Here is a 13356-nt window from a genome sequence, read left to right on the forward strand (position 1 = left end):
CAAAAGCAAACTTCTACTCTTCTTTCTCTACATCATTTTCTCAGGGGGTAGCTCCACTCTTACATCATCAACAATCACCTTCATGCCCAGGACCTCCAGATCTGGTACACTAGCCAGAATCTTCACCCATGCTCCCGCCACAAGAAATTCCCTCCCCACGCCAATCTGATGCGACACAATTTACCCAAAATTCACCACAGGCTCTGCTCTCGACTCCTCTGCGGAACCGATTTCTCCTGTCTCTGAATTTACATAGCATTATCATGTCTATCATTTACTTAGCAATGTCATGTGCTACCACAAGGCATCTCTTCTGTGATAGGAACTTCCACATTCTATTATCTAAGTTTTGCATTAACTTTTTGTGTTTTCATTTTTTTCTGCCCAACCAGTGACATTCCCGTGGCATCTGTACTTCTCCTTCGGTAAGGCATCATACTTCTATTTACTTGTTCAAGGTCGGTCTTTCCTACTAAAATATAAGCTCCAAAAGAGCAGGAAGCGTAACTGTCTTCTTTATCACAGTATCAGCAGCATGTAGCACAAAGTATTCAATAAATGATGGTAGACTGCTGATTGTGATCCTGAAATCACTGATCTCCCCTAAAGGCAGACCAATCAATATGTGCCACCTAAAGGTATTTGAGGAACTCATAAAGTTCAATGTCGATGGGGCAGAGTAAAAGGAATGGAGGAAATGAAAAAAAAAATACTTTTACTTACTGGAGAATTAAAAAGGAGGCAGGGTTGGGGTTTTTTGAGTCATGTTAGAATCTGGACACCATAGAACAGAGGTTGGCAAGCTTTTTATTGAAAGGACCTGCCAGTATATATTTTAGGCTCTGCAGGCCACATATGGTCTCTGTTTCATGTTCTGTGTGTGTCTGTACTGTGTGTGTGTGTGGGTGGGTGGGTGTGGGTGTGTTGTTAACAACCCTTTATAATACAACAACTTCCTAGTTCTTGGGCTGCACAAAACAAGACCAGCTGCACTGGGCCCACAGGCCACAGGCTGTCAACTTCTGTGACACAGAGCAACGGGGAAGCTATTATAGAGTTTAAAACAAAACAGGCCGTGATAAAATCCTATTTCCATTTTAGGAAGATAAGTCTAGTTTGATTATAGAAAGCAGATATACAGAGATCAAGCCTAGAGATGGGAAGATCATTTAGGAGTCTGCATAGTAACTCAGGAGCAGAGGTGAAGAAAAGTAGATTCAAGATATTCAGGAGATATAACAAACAGGACATGGGAAAAAGAAAAGAGTCACAGGTAATTTTCAGGTTCCTGACTGAGCACTGAGCAGATGATGGTATCATTTACTGGGATAGAAACAGATAAAAGAACAGATACGGAGGGAAGATAGTGAGCTCAGTTTTGAATTATCAAGATGGTTGAGATAAAAGAAGAAGGCCTCACACAAAATCCTGAATACAGTATTTTGAAGATAAACAGAATCAAAGATTGGAGGTGGGGAAAGCAGCCTTTAAGAGACAAATTAAGGGGATGCCTGGGTGGCTCAGTCGGGTGGGCAACCAACTTCAGCTCTTGTCATGATCTCAAGGTTTGGGAGTTTGAGCCCCTCATTGGGCTCTGTGCTGCCAGCTCAGAGCCTGGATCCTGCTTCAGATTCCATGCTTCCCTCTCTCTCTCTGCCCCTCAGCCGCTCACACTCTCTCTCAAAAATAAAAGTTAAAAAATAATAAAAATAGAAGACAATTAAGAAAACGTAGAATATTGATCCTCTTAGTAACCCCCCATTCCAGAAATTTACCGTATCAATAAATTTCCATAAATGTATAGACATGTGGACAAAAACGTTCACTAAAGCATTGTACATCATAGGTGAATACTGAAAACTAAATCTCTCCCGATAAGGCAACGGCCACATCAGGGTCAGAAAGTGGAATGCTGTGCCATCTGTACAAAGACCAATGTAGATACACAAAAAGTATGTACAGGTACAAGGTAATCCTATTTAATTTCCAGGATGTCCATGTGTGTGCCTTTACACATGAGGACAGTTTCTAGAAAGATATATACGAAAGTATATAAAAGTACCTTTGAAGATGAGGCTACGGGCAAAGTAAATTAGGAATTCTTTCTACCTAAAACAAACTGGCATTTTTTTTTACAATAGAAATAGACTGGTACAGTTGACTTTTGAACAGCATGGGTTTAAACTGCGTGGGTCCGCATGTATGCCAATTGTTTCTTATAAATACAGTACAGTACTGTGAATAAATCTTCTTTTCTTAGTAACACTTTCTTCTCTGTAGCTTAACTTTATTGTAAGAATATGGTATAGGATACATATAACACACCAAGTACGTGTTAATTGAGTAAGTAATCAGTAAGGCTTCTGGTCAACAATAAGCTATTGTAAAGTTTCTGGGGAGTCAAAAGTTACATGCAGATTTTGGGCTGTGCAGGGGGTCAGTGCCCCTAACACCCAGGCTGTTCAAGGGTCAGCTGTACTACAATAACCTTAACATCAAACTACAGTATTTTTCCAAATTACCTGCAGTGCAGGTGAGAAGCAAATGCAGCACAGACTAGAGCCAAAGTGGCAAAAACAAGGAACATGAGCAACAAAGCTGCTTGGGGAAAAGTTGCTGAGTTAACACCACGAGCCTGCGGGTAAAGTCCGACTTCAGGCCTGGGAGTGGGAAACGCACGTCACCGAGTGGTGTAGTGTAGAAGAAACATCAGTGATGGGGTCAGGGAGGCCTGGACCCAAAAGCAGTCATCACCTTCAAGGCAAATTTCTCACCCTCCTGGAGTCTACTTTCTCCCTTCTGAAGCACTACTACTTGGATTTCTCCTGCAAAGCTGTTATAATATTTAGGAATAAAGTTTCTAAGGGGATTCGTGGCACCTAACACACAGCAGATGCCTAAGAGTCACTATTGGTATTAGATTTAATCCTAACAATAAACACCAAGAGACAGATTCTTCCAACTCCCAGAATTTTGGGAGGTCTGATTCATTCCTTTGACTTCAGGTCATAACCAAGGAACACGGAGATAAGCCAACGCTCAGATTGACTGTGTGTCCAATGATACCAGAAGATGAATTGTGTTGGTTTCTTACCCAAGGGCAGCACTGAATGGCCAGCCCAAGATAGCCCCAGCTGCCACTCCAAGCACAGCAATGGAAGTCTTGTCCAAATACCAGCCAGTCATGGCTACCAGCGTGGTGTACATACAGAAGCTGCTAGGAAGGAGCGCTGCAATGGTAAAGAAAAGGGGAATAGAAGGGGGGTGGGGGGGGACAAAAGTAGGAGACTGATTAGGTATTATCAAAAATCTACCCACATTGCAGGAGGTCAATCACCAGGAACAGGTTTTGAGGAACACTGTAGGAGAAATGTGTAGTAAAGTGATACTCCTTAAATAACAATGAAGTTCAAGGGTATTCTTATTTTCTCACTCCTGTTTTTTAGGTACCAACAACGCTGCCTACTTATACAATATAAACCATGCCATTCTTCTCCTGGCCTGTACTCCAAATCCAGAACTTACAGATTTCCCGTTATATTTCCAGGCAGAGAATATGCTTCGAGAAACTCAGACCCATTCCTGACTATTTCTGAAGAATTTTATCTTCTGGTAGCCTTCTGAAACTGTCCTGGCACTAACTTTACCCCATAGGAATTCTAAGAAGCCTTCTCAAGGGCCAAATATCACATCCTGCATCCACTGACATGGATAATTTGGCCTTTAGAGGTCCCCTAATTACTTTTGTCTAGCATTACTTTGTTACAACAAAGTAACTGTTTACTACAGTAAACAGCACAGGACTGAGTACTTTCAGGGTCTCTGTTGCAGTAACATTTGATCAGTGTTTCCAACAAGGTGACACAAAAATGCAGATCTGCCTCTCCAGGCTGTACAAGGCCTGCTTCACGTAACACCAGGAAAGAAAAATCAGCATGAGTCAAGGACCACAACGAAGGGCAGTATGATCTCACAAAGTCAGTCAAGGGTTTAGAAGCTGTATGTAAAAGGATGCCTTGAATTTCTCTGTGCCTCAATATCCTCAACTGAGATGACAAAGCTAAAGCCACTCCTGAACACCTCCCACACTCCATCAGTTTTAGGAATAGCAAAATAACTAAAAAAAACCTAAGGTACAACTTCACTGATCAATGCTAAGTAATACTGATGCCATCCAAAGCTATCAATTACAGCTGCCAATGTAGAGAACAAAGGGAGCAGAGGAATGAGAGGCCTCTGCCAGCTCAGAGGGAACAGCACAGTCTCGTTTAGAGCAGTGACACTCAAAATTATTCACTGTTCGTGGGTTTGAGCCCCGCGTCACGCTCTGTGCTCACAGTTCAGAGCCTAGAGCCTGCTTCCGATTCTGGGTCTTCCTCTCTCTCTGCCCCTACCCTGGCTTGTGCTCTGTTTCTGTCTCTCAAAAGTAATAAAAACATTTAAAAAAAAAATTTTTTTTTTAATTACTCAGTTGTGGAATCCTGAGGTCCCTGCAGAACACAAAGTTTGATACAGTCAACAAAGTACATACTTTTGTGCTGGATGCTATTTTTGTGTGTATATTTAGTGTATATACTAGATTCTGGTATACACAAGCAGACATTAAAACTGGCAAAATTGGGGCGCCTGGGTGGCGCAGTCGGTTGGGCGACCGACTTCAGCCAGGTCACGATCTCGCGGTCCGTGAGTTCGAGCCCCGCATCGAGCTCTGGGCTGATGGCTCAGAGCCTGGAGCCTGTTTCCAATTCTGTGTCTCCCTCTCTCTCTGCCCCTCCCCTGTTCATGCTCTGTCTCTCTCTGACCCAAAAATAAATAAACGTTGAAAAAAAATAAATAAATAAAAAAAAAATAAAACTGGCAAAATTATAACTAGTAGCTTAATTTTTTTTCAGAGCATCAGAAACAGGCTACCTTTTGGCAATAGGCCACTGTGACTCAGCTCAGACAACACAAGTGTTCAATGGTGCACAGTTTGTAAGCCACCAGTCTAATATTGTAATTTCTCTTTAAGTTTACTTAAAAAAGAAAAAAAAAGCCCAACAGGGAAGACGTATGCCTTTACAGAATACATTGCAAATAAGAAACAGAAAGCAGAACCGTCAAGAACAGGGTTTTTACACACAAACAAGAAAAACAAAATTATTTTTCTCCCCCTAACAGCAGGGAAAGGCAACAGGTGTTGGTGTTTTTCAGCCTTGTGAGGAAGTGATAAAAAAACAAAAACAAATACAAAAAATCTACAACCATGTAATAGAAAGCAGTATGGTGAAAATAACTTTTCACCTTTTTAAGTTTCCGAGTCCTCATCTGCACAATGGGAAAATATTTATCATACTAACACAGGACTGCCATAAAGGATGATGAAGATCATGCAGATAACGGTGCTCTGCAAACTACTGATATGCTATACAATGTAACCTACACCTACACAAAGTCTTCCTTTCAGCTCAGCTGTGAAAGATCAGTGCACCTGTTACATCTTCCCCTGACCGTTTACTTACCTGATGATGAGCAAAACATGCCAGTGCTAAGAACCAAGAAGGCCAGCATCATCCGACTCACATGCAGCCCAAACTTCTTGCACACAGCCCTAGGAGAAAGGCAATGACTATCAGCATGGCAAATCTTAGGGACAGACATTTCAAATCAAAAGACAAAAACATGCCTGCTTCACAGAGAACACTGAAGATTTAAAGTCAAACACAGAACTGCCTGGACAGGTTTGTCAGCAATTTTGTGTGCCTAACAAACCCAAACATTCTTATTCTTTAAGTAGAAGAGAAGCGCTCTACCTAAAAAGAAATGCATGCTTTCTGGACTAAGAGTAGGTAGATGATCAATAGGAAAACAGCATCATGTAGTGGAAAAACAACAGGCCTCACATTCAGAGGGGCACAGGTTCAAATTTGGGCTCCTCCACTTACTAACAGTGGTAGGTACCCTGGTCTAACGACAACACTGTCAGATTCCTTATCTGTAAAGCGAGGGTAATGCTAAGGTCTACTTTCTAAGATTTGTGTGAGAACAATACATGGGAAAGTGCTGGGAGCACCTGGAACAGAGTGACTCAATACAGGGTAGTTATCAGAAGAGAAGAGTAGGAGATACACCACGTGTCATTAAGTCCACATTCCTCAAAATGAAGCAATTACACACTTCCTTTACCTCTTTCGTGGAGGTCTTTAACCCTGTGAACATTATGAGCAATCATTGCTGCTTCATTTGGTCAACATTTGTTCCAACATATGCCTGTGTAAACCATTCTCTTGCTCAGGTCCCTTAGAGAAGCTCAGAGCTTCTTTCTGGATTACCTTGGCTTCCAGCTAAGGCTATCTTTTGTAAGTGTCTTTACTGAGGATCTGCTAATGGCAAATTCCCTCTTTTTTGTTTTTTGGGTTTTTTTTTTTTTTTTTGGTCTAAAAAAAGTCTTATTTAGTGCTTCGTCTTAAAAGAGGATTTAGCTGAGTACACAATTTTAGGATGAAGCCATTTTCTCCAAGAACTTTGAATATATATTTTTTTAATGTTCTGGATTTTAAGAAGGCTTCTGTCAGTCTAATATTCCTTTGTAGATATATTCTATTAGTTCTCTGTCAACTTTTAAGATCTTCTTTACCCTTAGTGTTCTATGTAGTTTCACTAATTCCTTTTTATTTACCCAGCTCAGGATAGGTTAGGCTCCCTGAATCTATGAATTAGGATCTTGGGTTTCACAGATTCTGGAAAATTCTTAACCATTATTTCCCCAAATACGGCCTTCTCCCCATTCTATCATCTCCTAGAATCTGATTAGACAAACACTGGATCGGTCAAATCTACCACAGAGGTAGGTGTCTTAATCTCTTCATATTTTCCTTTTATTTCCTTTTTGTCGTGCTGTACTTCATTCTTACTCATTTCTTCCAATCGATCTAACTTACTCATTAACATGTCTAATTGGCGGTTTCAACTAGCCACTGAACTTTAAATATCAATTGTTCACTTTCACTTCTACAAGTTGTGTTTGGTTCTTTTTTCAAATCTGCTGGGCCATTTTTGTAGTCTCACTCCTTTTTCCTTTCAGCTTTTCTATTTTATCGTGGTAATAACACATGGGAGATGTACCCTCTTAACAGACTCTTAGGTGTAAACTACAGCATCGTTAATAGGCACAATGTTGTACAGTAGCACTCTAGCACTTACCCATCTTGCACAACTGAAATTTTATATGCATTTATCAGCAACTCCTCCTTTCCCCCTCTCCCTAACCCCTGGCAACCACAATTCTATTCTTGGATTCCATGAGTTTGATTATTTTAGAATCCTCACACAAGTCAAATTAGCCAGTGTTTGTCCATCTTTAATTGGTTAGCTCATTTGGCCTATCCTCAAGGCTCATGCATGTTGTCACATTATTACAGGATTTCCTTCTAATACTGAGTATTCCATTCTACGTATATACCACATTTCCCCCCCACCATGCATCAGTCAATGGACACTTAACTTGTTTCCCATCTTGGCTACTGTGAATAGTGCTACAATAAACATGGAAGTACAGATACCTCTTCAAGATCCTGTCTTGGTTCTTTTAGATGAATACCCAGAAGTTGGACTGCTGGATCATATGGTACTTCTACTTTTAGTTTTTTGAGGATCCTCCGTACTGTTTTTGCACAGTGGCCACATCATTTTTCTTTCCCACCTACAGGATCCAAAAGTTCCAAACCATTCTTGCCAACACCAGCTGTTTTTTCGTTGGTAATAGCCATTCTAACAAGAATGAGGTCATATAGCTCATTGTGGTTTTGATATGCATTTACCAGAGAATTAGTGACACTGTATCTTTTCATATACCTGTTCGCTAAGCATGCATCTTCTTTAGAAAAAGTCTGTTCAAGTTCTTGGTCCTTTTTTAACCAGTTTGTTATTGAGTTGGACGAGTTTCTTATATATTGTGGAACTGAACCTCTTTTCAGATCATGGTTTTCAAATATTTCCTCCCATTCTCCAAGTTCCTTTTCACTCAATGGATTATTTAGGCTCTTGTTTCTTATTCATGTTTTCAATTCTTTATTTCTTTAAAATTATCATTTATTTTATATTCTTATTTTAATAATTCCTAATAAATAAAGTTTTGCAGGTCAGCTTTCTGTTGTTATTTCTGCTGGTTCTCACTTAAGTCTGCTTCTCTTCTGTGCTTTGTGATTTGTTTTTATTATAACTTCTTGTTCAGTAGAACTTTTTTTGTCATAGTTCTTTGACACCTGGATTAAAAATCGATTTCTCTGGAGAAATTTTCCATTTGTTTTTGCAAGATGCCTAGGAGTACTACCAACCCGTAACAGTTTTCAAATAAATTCTCAACTTGGGGTGGGTGGAGGGTTTGAGGGACCACAAAGGTGATTTGAACTCAGTCCTAAACCCATAAGTAGACCACTGTATGGTTACAATCCTCAAAGACAGCACTGGCTTTCTTTTTTCTCCCCTGTGCCACCCCGACTCAACACCAGAGAATTTTATCTGACATTTTTATCTGTTTTGCAGCGGGAAGATTTTTTAAATAATGATTAAGTCTAGGGGCGCCTGGGTGGCGCAGTCGGTTAAGCGTCCGACTTCAGCCAGGTCACGATCTCGCGGTCCGTGAGTTCGAGCCCCGCGTCAGGCTCCGGGCTGATGGCTCGGAGCCTGGAGCCTGTTTCCGATTCTGTGTCTCCCTCTCACTCTGCCCCTCCCCCGTTCATGCTCTGTCTCTCTCTGTCCCAAAAATAAATAAACATTGAAAAAAAAAAAAAATTAAAAAAAAAAATAAATAATGATTAAGTCTAAATACCCCTTAAAGCATTATTAAGATGTGTTAGGTTTCAAGTAAAAAAAAAAAGTGGCTATTTTTATTACTGTGACACTTAAATGTTTTTTTTTTTAACGTTTATTTATTTTTGAGACAGAAAGAGAGCACGAGTGGGGGAGGGGCAGAAAGAGAGGGAGACACAGAATCTGAAACAAGCTCCAGGCTCTGAGCTGTCAGCACAGAGCCCGATGCGGGGCTCGAACCCAAGAACCATAAGATCATGACCTGAGCTGAAGTCAGACGCTTAACCGACTGAGCCACCCAGGCGCCCTGACACTTAAATGCTTAATACTTCCACTAACATTCAACCAACCAACAGGTACTTGGGCAAAGACCACGTCCTGAGTGCAAGTAAGAGCAGTGAGTCCCTGGGGCACCTGGGTAGCTCGGGTGGTTAAGCGTCCAACTTCGGCTCAGGTCATGATCCTGTCATTCGTGGGTTTAAACCCTCAGTCAGGCTCAGGATTAACAGCTCAGAGCCTGAAGCCTGCTTCAGATTCTGTGTCTCCCTGTCCCTCCCCCACTTGCATTCTCTCTCAAAAATAAACATTAAAAAAAAATTTAAGAGCAGCAAGTCCCACAACAGGAATAATTTCCCATCATCTAAGCTCAAGGCGAAGAGGTAAATCATATTTATCTTGAGACCAAAAATAAGGCTCTACTAAATTCTACCAAATAAAACACCAGTTAGAGGTGTTTAAACATAATTTCACTTTATATGAAGATATGGAGGGATATCTGTACTCCCTTGTTTACTGCAGTACTATTCACAACAGCCAAGACATGGAATCAACCTCAATGTCCATCTATGAATGAATAAAGAAAATGTGGCATATATAACAATGGAATAGGGCACCTGGGTGGCTCAGCTGAGTGCCTGACTTCAGCTCAGGTCATGATCTAACAGTTCATGAGTTCGAGCCCCACATGGGCTTTGTGATGACAGTGCAGAGCCTGCTTCAGATTCCCTCTCTCTCCCTCCCTCCCTCCCTCCTTCCTTCCTTCTCTCTCTCCTTCTCTCTCTCTCTTTCTTCCCCCCCCCCTCCGCCCTCCCCAGCCCCCACTCTGGCTCTCTCAAGGAAATATTTTTAAAAAATAAAACTCTTAAAAAAGATATACAATGGAATATTATCATTTAAAAAGGAAATCCTGCCATTTGCAACAGGTGGATGGACCTTCAGGGCATTACTCTAAGTGAAAAGTCAGATACTAAAAGACATATAGTGTAATAACTCACACGTGGAATCTAAAAAAGCCAAACTTGCAGAAACAAAGTAAAATGGTGGCTGCCAGGGGCTGGGGAAGCAGGGAGTCAGGGACAGGGAGGATTAGGAGATATTCATCAAAAGGTATAAACTTCCAACTATAAGTTCTGGAAGATCTAATATACAGCATGGTGACTATAGCTAACAATACATTATTATATACTTGAAAGGTGCTAGAAGACCAAGTCTTAAATGTTCTCACCACACATAAAGTTGTACTCATGTCAAGTAAGGTGTGTGTTAACCTTACTGTCATATTTCATTACAGATACGTTTATCAATTATCTGTACACCTTAAATTTACACAATGTTCTATTTCAATTGTAGATCAATAAAGTGAGAAAAAATTTTAAGTCCTACTTCAAATATATTATTAGGAGCCAGGAGAAAAGTATTTTCTATTATAAATACTGCTTATGCTATCAGAAATAATCCTATGCTGTACTGACCTTTCTCATAGCACTTTCAGAAGCAAAGCTTTTATACTCACTTGTAAAAGTAAAGTTCACAGATACAGCTCACAAAAGCCAGGAGACATCGTAAAAAGTAAAAGACAAGAATCTGAAAGAAACCAAGAAGAAGAAAACACAAGTCACAGAAACAAGAAAACTCAAGATAAAACCACTCTCATTTGTTATTAGTAACACTATGAACTGGGATAATCTTCCTGAAAGGCAGTATTATCAAGAATCATAAACATTTTCATACCCCTAGATCCACTGTATCTATTTCTAGGAGTCCAGCCCACAGAAGTAACTGAAAATATGGAGGGGGGTGGTTAGTTCTGCTCATGCAAATGGTCACTGCAGCACTATTAATTTAAGGGGGGAAAAAGAACGTTTAAAAAAAAACTACACAATATCTGATTACAGGGTAATCAGTCAATTCTGCTACATACATTTCATGTACTATTACACATAAAATTTATGGTTACAGAAACAGTCAAAGAATTCATAGGATATAAAACTCCTACATTCAACAAACATTTCCTAAATCGTTATATATTGATAATTACCAGTAATTACAAAATACCAGGTAAAAATGTACATTATTATTTACACATCACAATCACAGCTTTGGAAATCAGAAGCATATGAAAAGGCTGAAAAAAAATGGATAAAATGGTAAAGGTGGCATAAAGGATGGACTCTGGATGACAATGATGTGTTAATACAGGTTCATGGATTGTAACAAGTGTATTACTCTAATGGGGGATGTGGATACGGGGAAGGCTATACATGTGTGGGGGCAGGGTGTATATGGGAAATCTCTGGACCTTCCACTCAATTGTGCGGTGTCCTAAATTGAACTAAAAATAAAGCATATTAGAAAATAAATAAGGGGTGCCTGGGTGGCGCAGTCGGTTAAGCGTCCGACTTCAGCCAGGTCACGATCTCACGGTCCGTGAGTTCGAGCCCCGCGTCAGGCTCTGGGCTGATGGCTCAGAGCCTGGAGCCTGTTTCCGATTCTGTGTCTCCCTCTCTCTCTGCCTCTCCCCTGTTCATGCTCTGTCTCTCTCTGTCCCAAAAATAAATAAACGTTTAAAAAAAAAAAAAAAAAAAGAAAAGAAATAAATGATAAATAAATAAATAAATAAATAAATAAATAAATAAATAAATAAAATGGTAAAGGTGGCAAAATCAAGCTGGTAGGAGTTAGGTGCACATTTTCCCTCTTACCTTCCAAATACCTGTAATGTGATTTCATTAATTTTATAATTAAAAACATTGATTTAAAAAATAAGCATAATAGGGTTCTATTGAATAGCTTTCATATTATAGCACACTGGTATGTTGTTTTAATTTTTTTTTAATGTTTGTTTATTTTTGAGAGAGCGAGAACATGAGCAGGGGAGGAGCAGAGAGGAGGGGAGACACAGACTCTGAAGCAGGCTCCGGGCTCTCAGCTGTCAGCACAGAGCCCTATGCAGGGCTCAAACCCACCAACCACAAGATCATGACCTGAGATGAAGTCAGATGCTTAACCGACTGAGCCACCTAGGCGCCCCACATTGGTATGTTTAAAAGCCTTGAATACCTCAGAATCTAGGTACTACTGAAATAGAGGTTATAATTAATATAACTGTATTATATAACTTAAAAATACTTGCCGTTTTCATCACTATAACCAAAAAATTCCAGAGTTCAATAAAGTGATCCAATAAATACCAGTTTCATTACCTCAATAAAAACACTCTGAAAACCTAGTAAACACTGACTACTATTTTAGATGCTCCTAGGAATTCAGATAATTTTAGTACCAAGTGTCCACACGCCTAAGGACCCCTCGTCTAATTAGGGAGAGTACAAAACACATTTACAAAGTTAAAAATTAGCCTGAGTTAATATAAGAGTTTTATTTACAAGTATGATAACAGTGCCCCCACAACAACATCAAACATATAACTAGAAGTCCTGCTTGCTGCAAAATGACAAGAAATGAGGTATTAGATATGGAATAAAAGAAACTAAACTCTACACACACAGATGAAAGACAATCCAAGAGATCACCTGATACATGAGTGACACTAATAAGGAAATTCAGCAAGATTTAGATTAAGATCAAAAAACAAAAGTCAATTGTATTCCTCTGTATCAACAATGACCAACTAAAAAAAAAAAAATAATAAGATTCCTTTCACAACAGCAATATAAAGTATTAAGAATGTAAGCCTTAACCTACCCAAGACTGGCTAAGACTGAAATGGGGACATTTAAAAATTTTACTAGAAGACCCAGAAAACCTAAGCAAATGGGTAAATACATCATCTTAAGAATGAAATGACAAACCAATACACATTGATCTTCCTATTAATATATAATTCAGTGCAACTCTAATCAAAATGCAGAATTTGGGGGAGGGGCAAACAAATACTGAAATGATTTTTAAAATACAAATTTTCAAATGGACAAAGTGAGAAATTTATCAACCAGATATTTAACACACACAACAAAACCGTAATAATAAAAATATGGCACTGACAATTTGACCAATGACCTAAAATAAGGAAGCCAAAGCAAAGACCCATACATGTGGGAATAAAGTGTATGATAGCTATGCTATCACAAATCAGAGAAAGGATGGATTACTTCACAGATGGTACGGAAAAATCCAGTTCACTCTATCACAAATAATAAAGCTGGATCTTTCTACCATTTATAAAAAATAATGTTCAAAATGAGGTGCCTGCCTGGCTCAGTATCGTGGAGCATGTTACTCTTGATCTTAGGATGCAAATTCAAGCCCCACATTGGGTGTAGAGAT

The 13356-nt window shown here is 39.6% G+C and overlaps 1 protein-coding gene across 4 annotated transcripts in view; it reads right to left on the reverse strand.

The window, feature by feature from the left end:
* Positions 1-13356, reverse strand: part of ALG9 (ALG9 alpha-1,2-mannosyltransferase) — a 99092-nt gene that overhangs the window by 78839 nt on the left and 6897 nt on the right. For all 4 annotated transcript variants that reach the window (XR_003972617.2, XM_030333915.2, XM_030333918.1 and 1 more), the window contains exons 4-6: positions 10583-10653; positions 5502-5590; positions 3095-3230 (exon numbers count right to left, since the gene is read on the reverse strand). Coding sequence is in view for 3 of the 4 variants with exons in the window: in XM_030333915.2 (XP_030189775.1) it covers positions 3095-3230; positions 5502-5590; positions 10583-10653 (296 nt within the window). In the remaining variant the exon portion in view is untranslated. The remainder of the gene's footprint in view (positions 1-3094; positions 3231-5501; positions 5591-10582; positions 10654-13356) is intronic.

Source organism: Lynx canadensis, chromosome D1 (genome assembly GCF_007474595.2).
Source record: "Lynx canadensis isolate LIC74 chromosome D1, mLynCan4.pri.v2, whole genome shotgun sequence".
In the NCBI taxonomy this organism is placed as follows: domain Eukaryota; kingdom Metazoa; phylum Chordata; class Mammalia; order Carnivora; family Felidae; genus Lynx; species Lynx canadensis.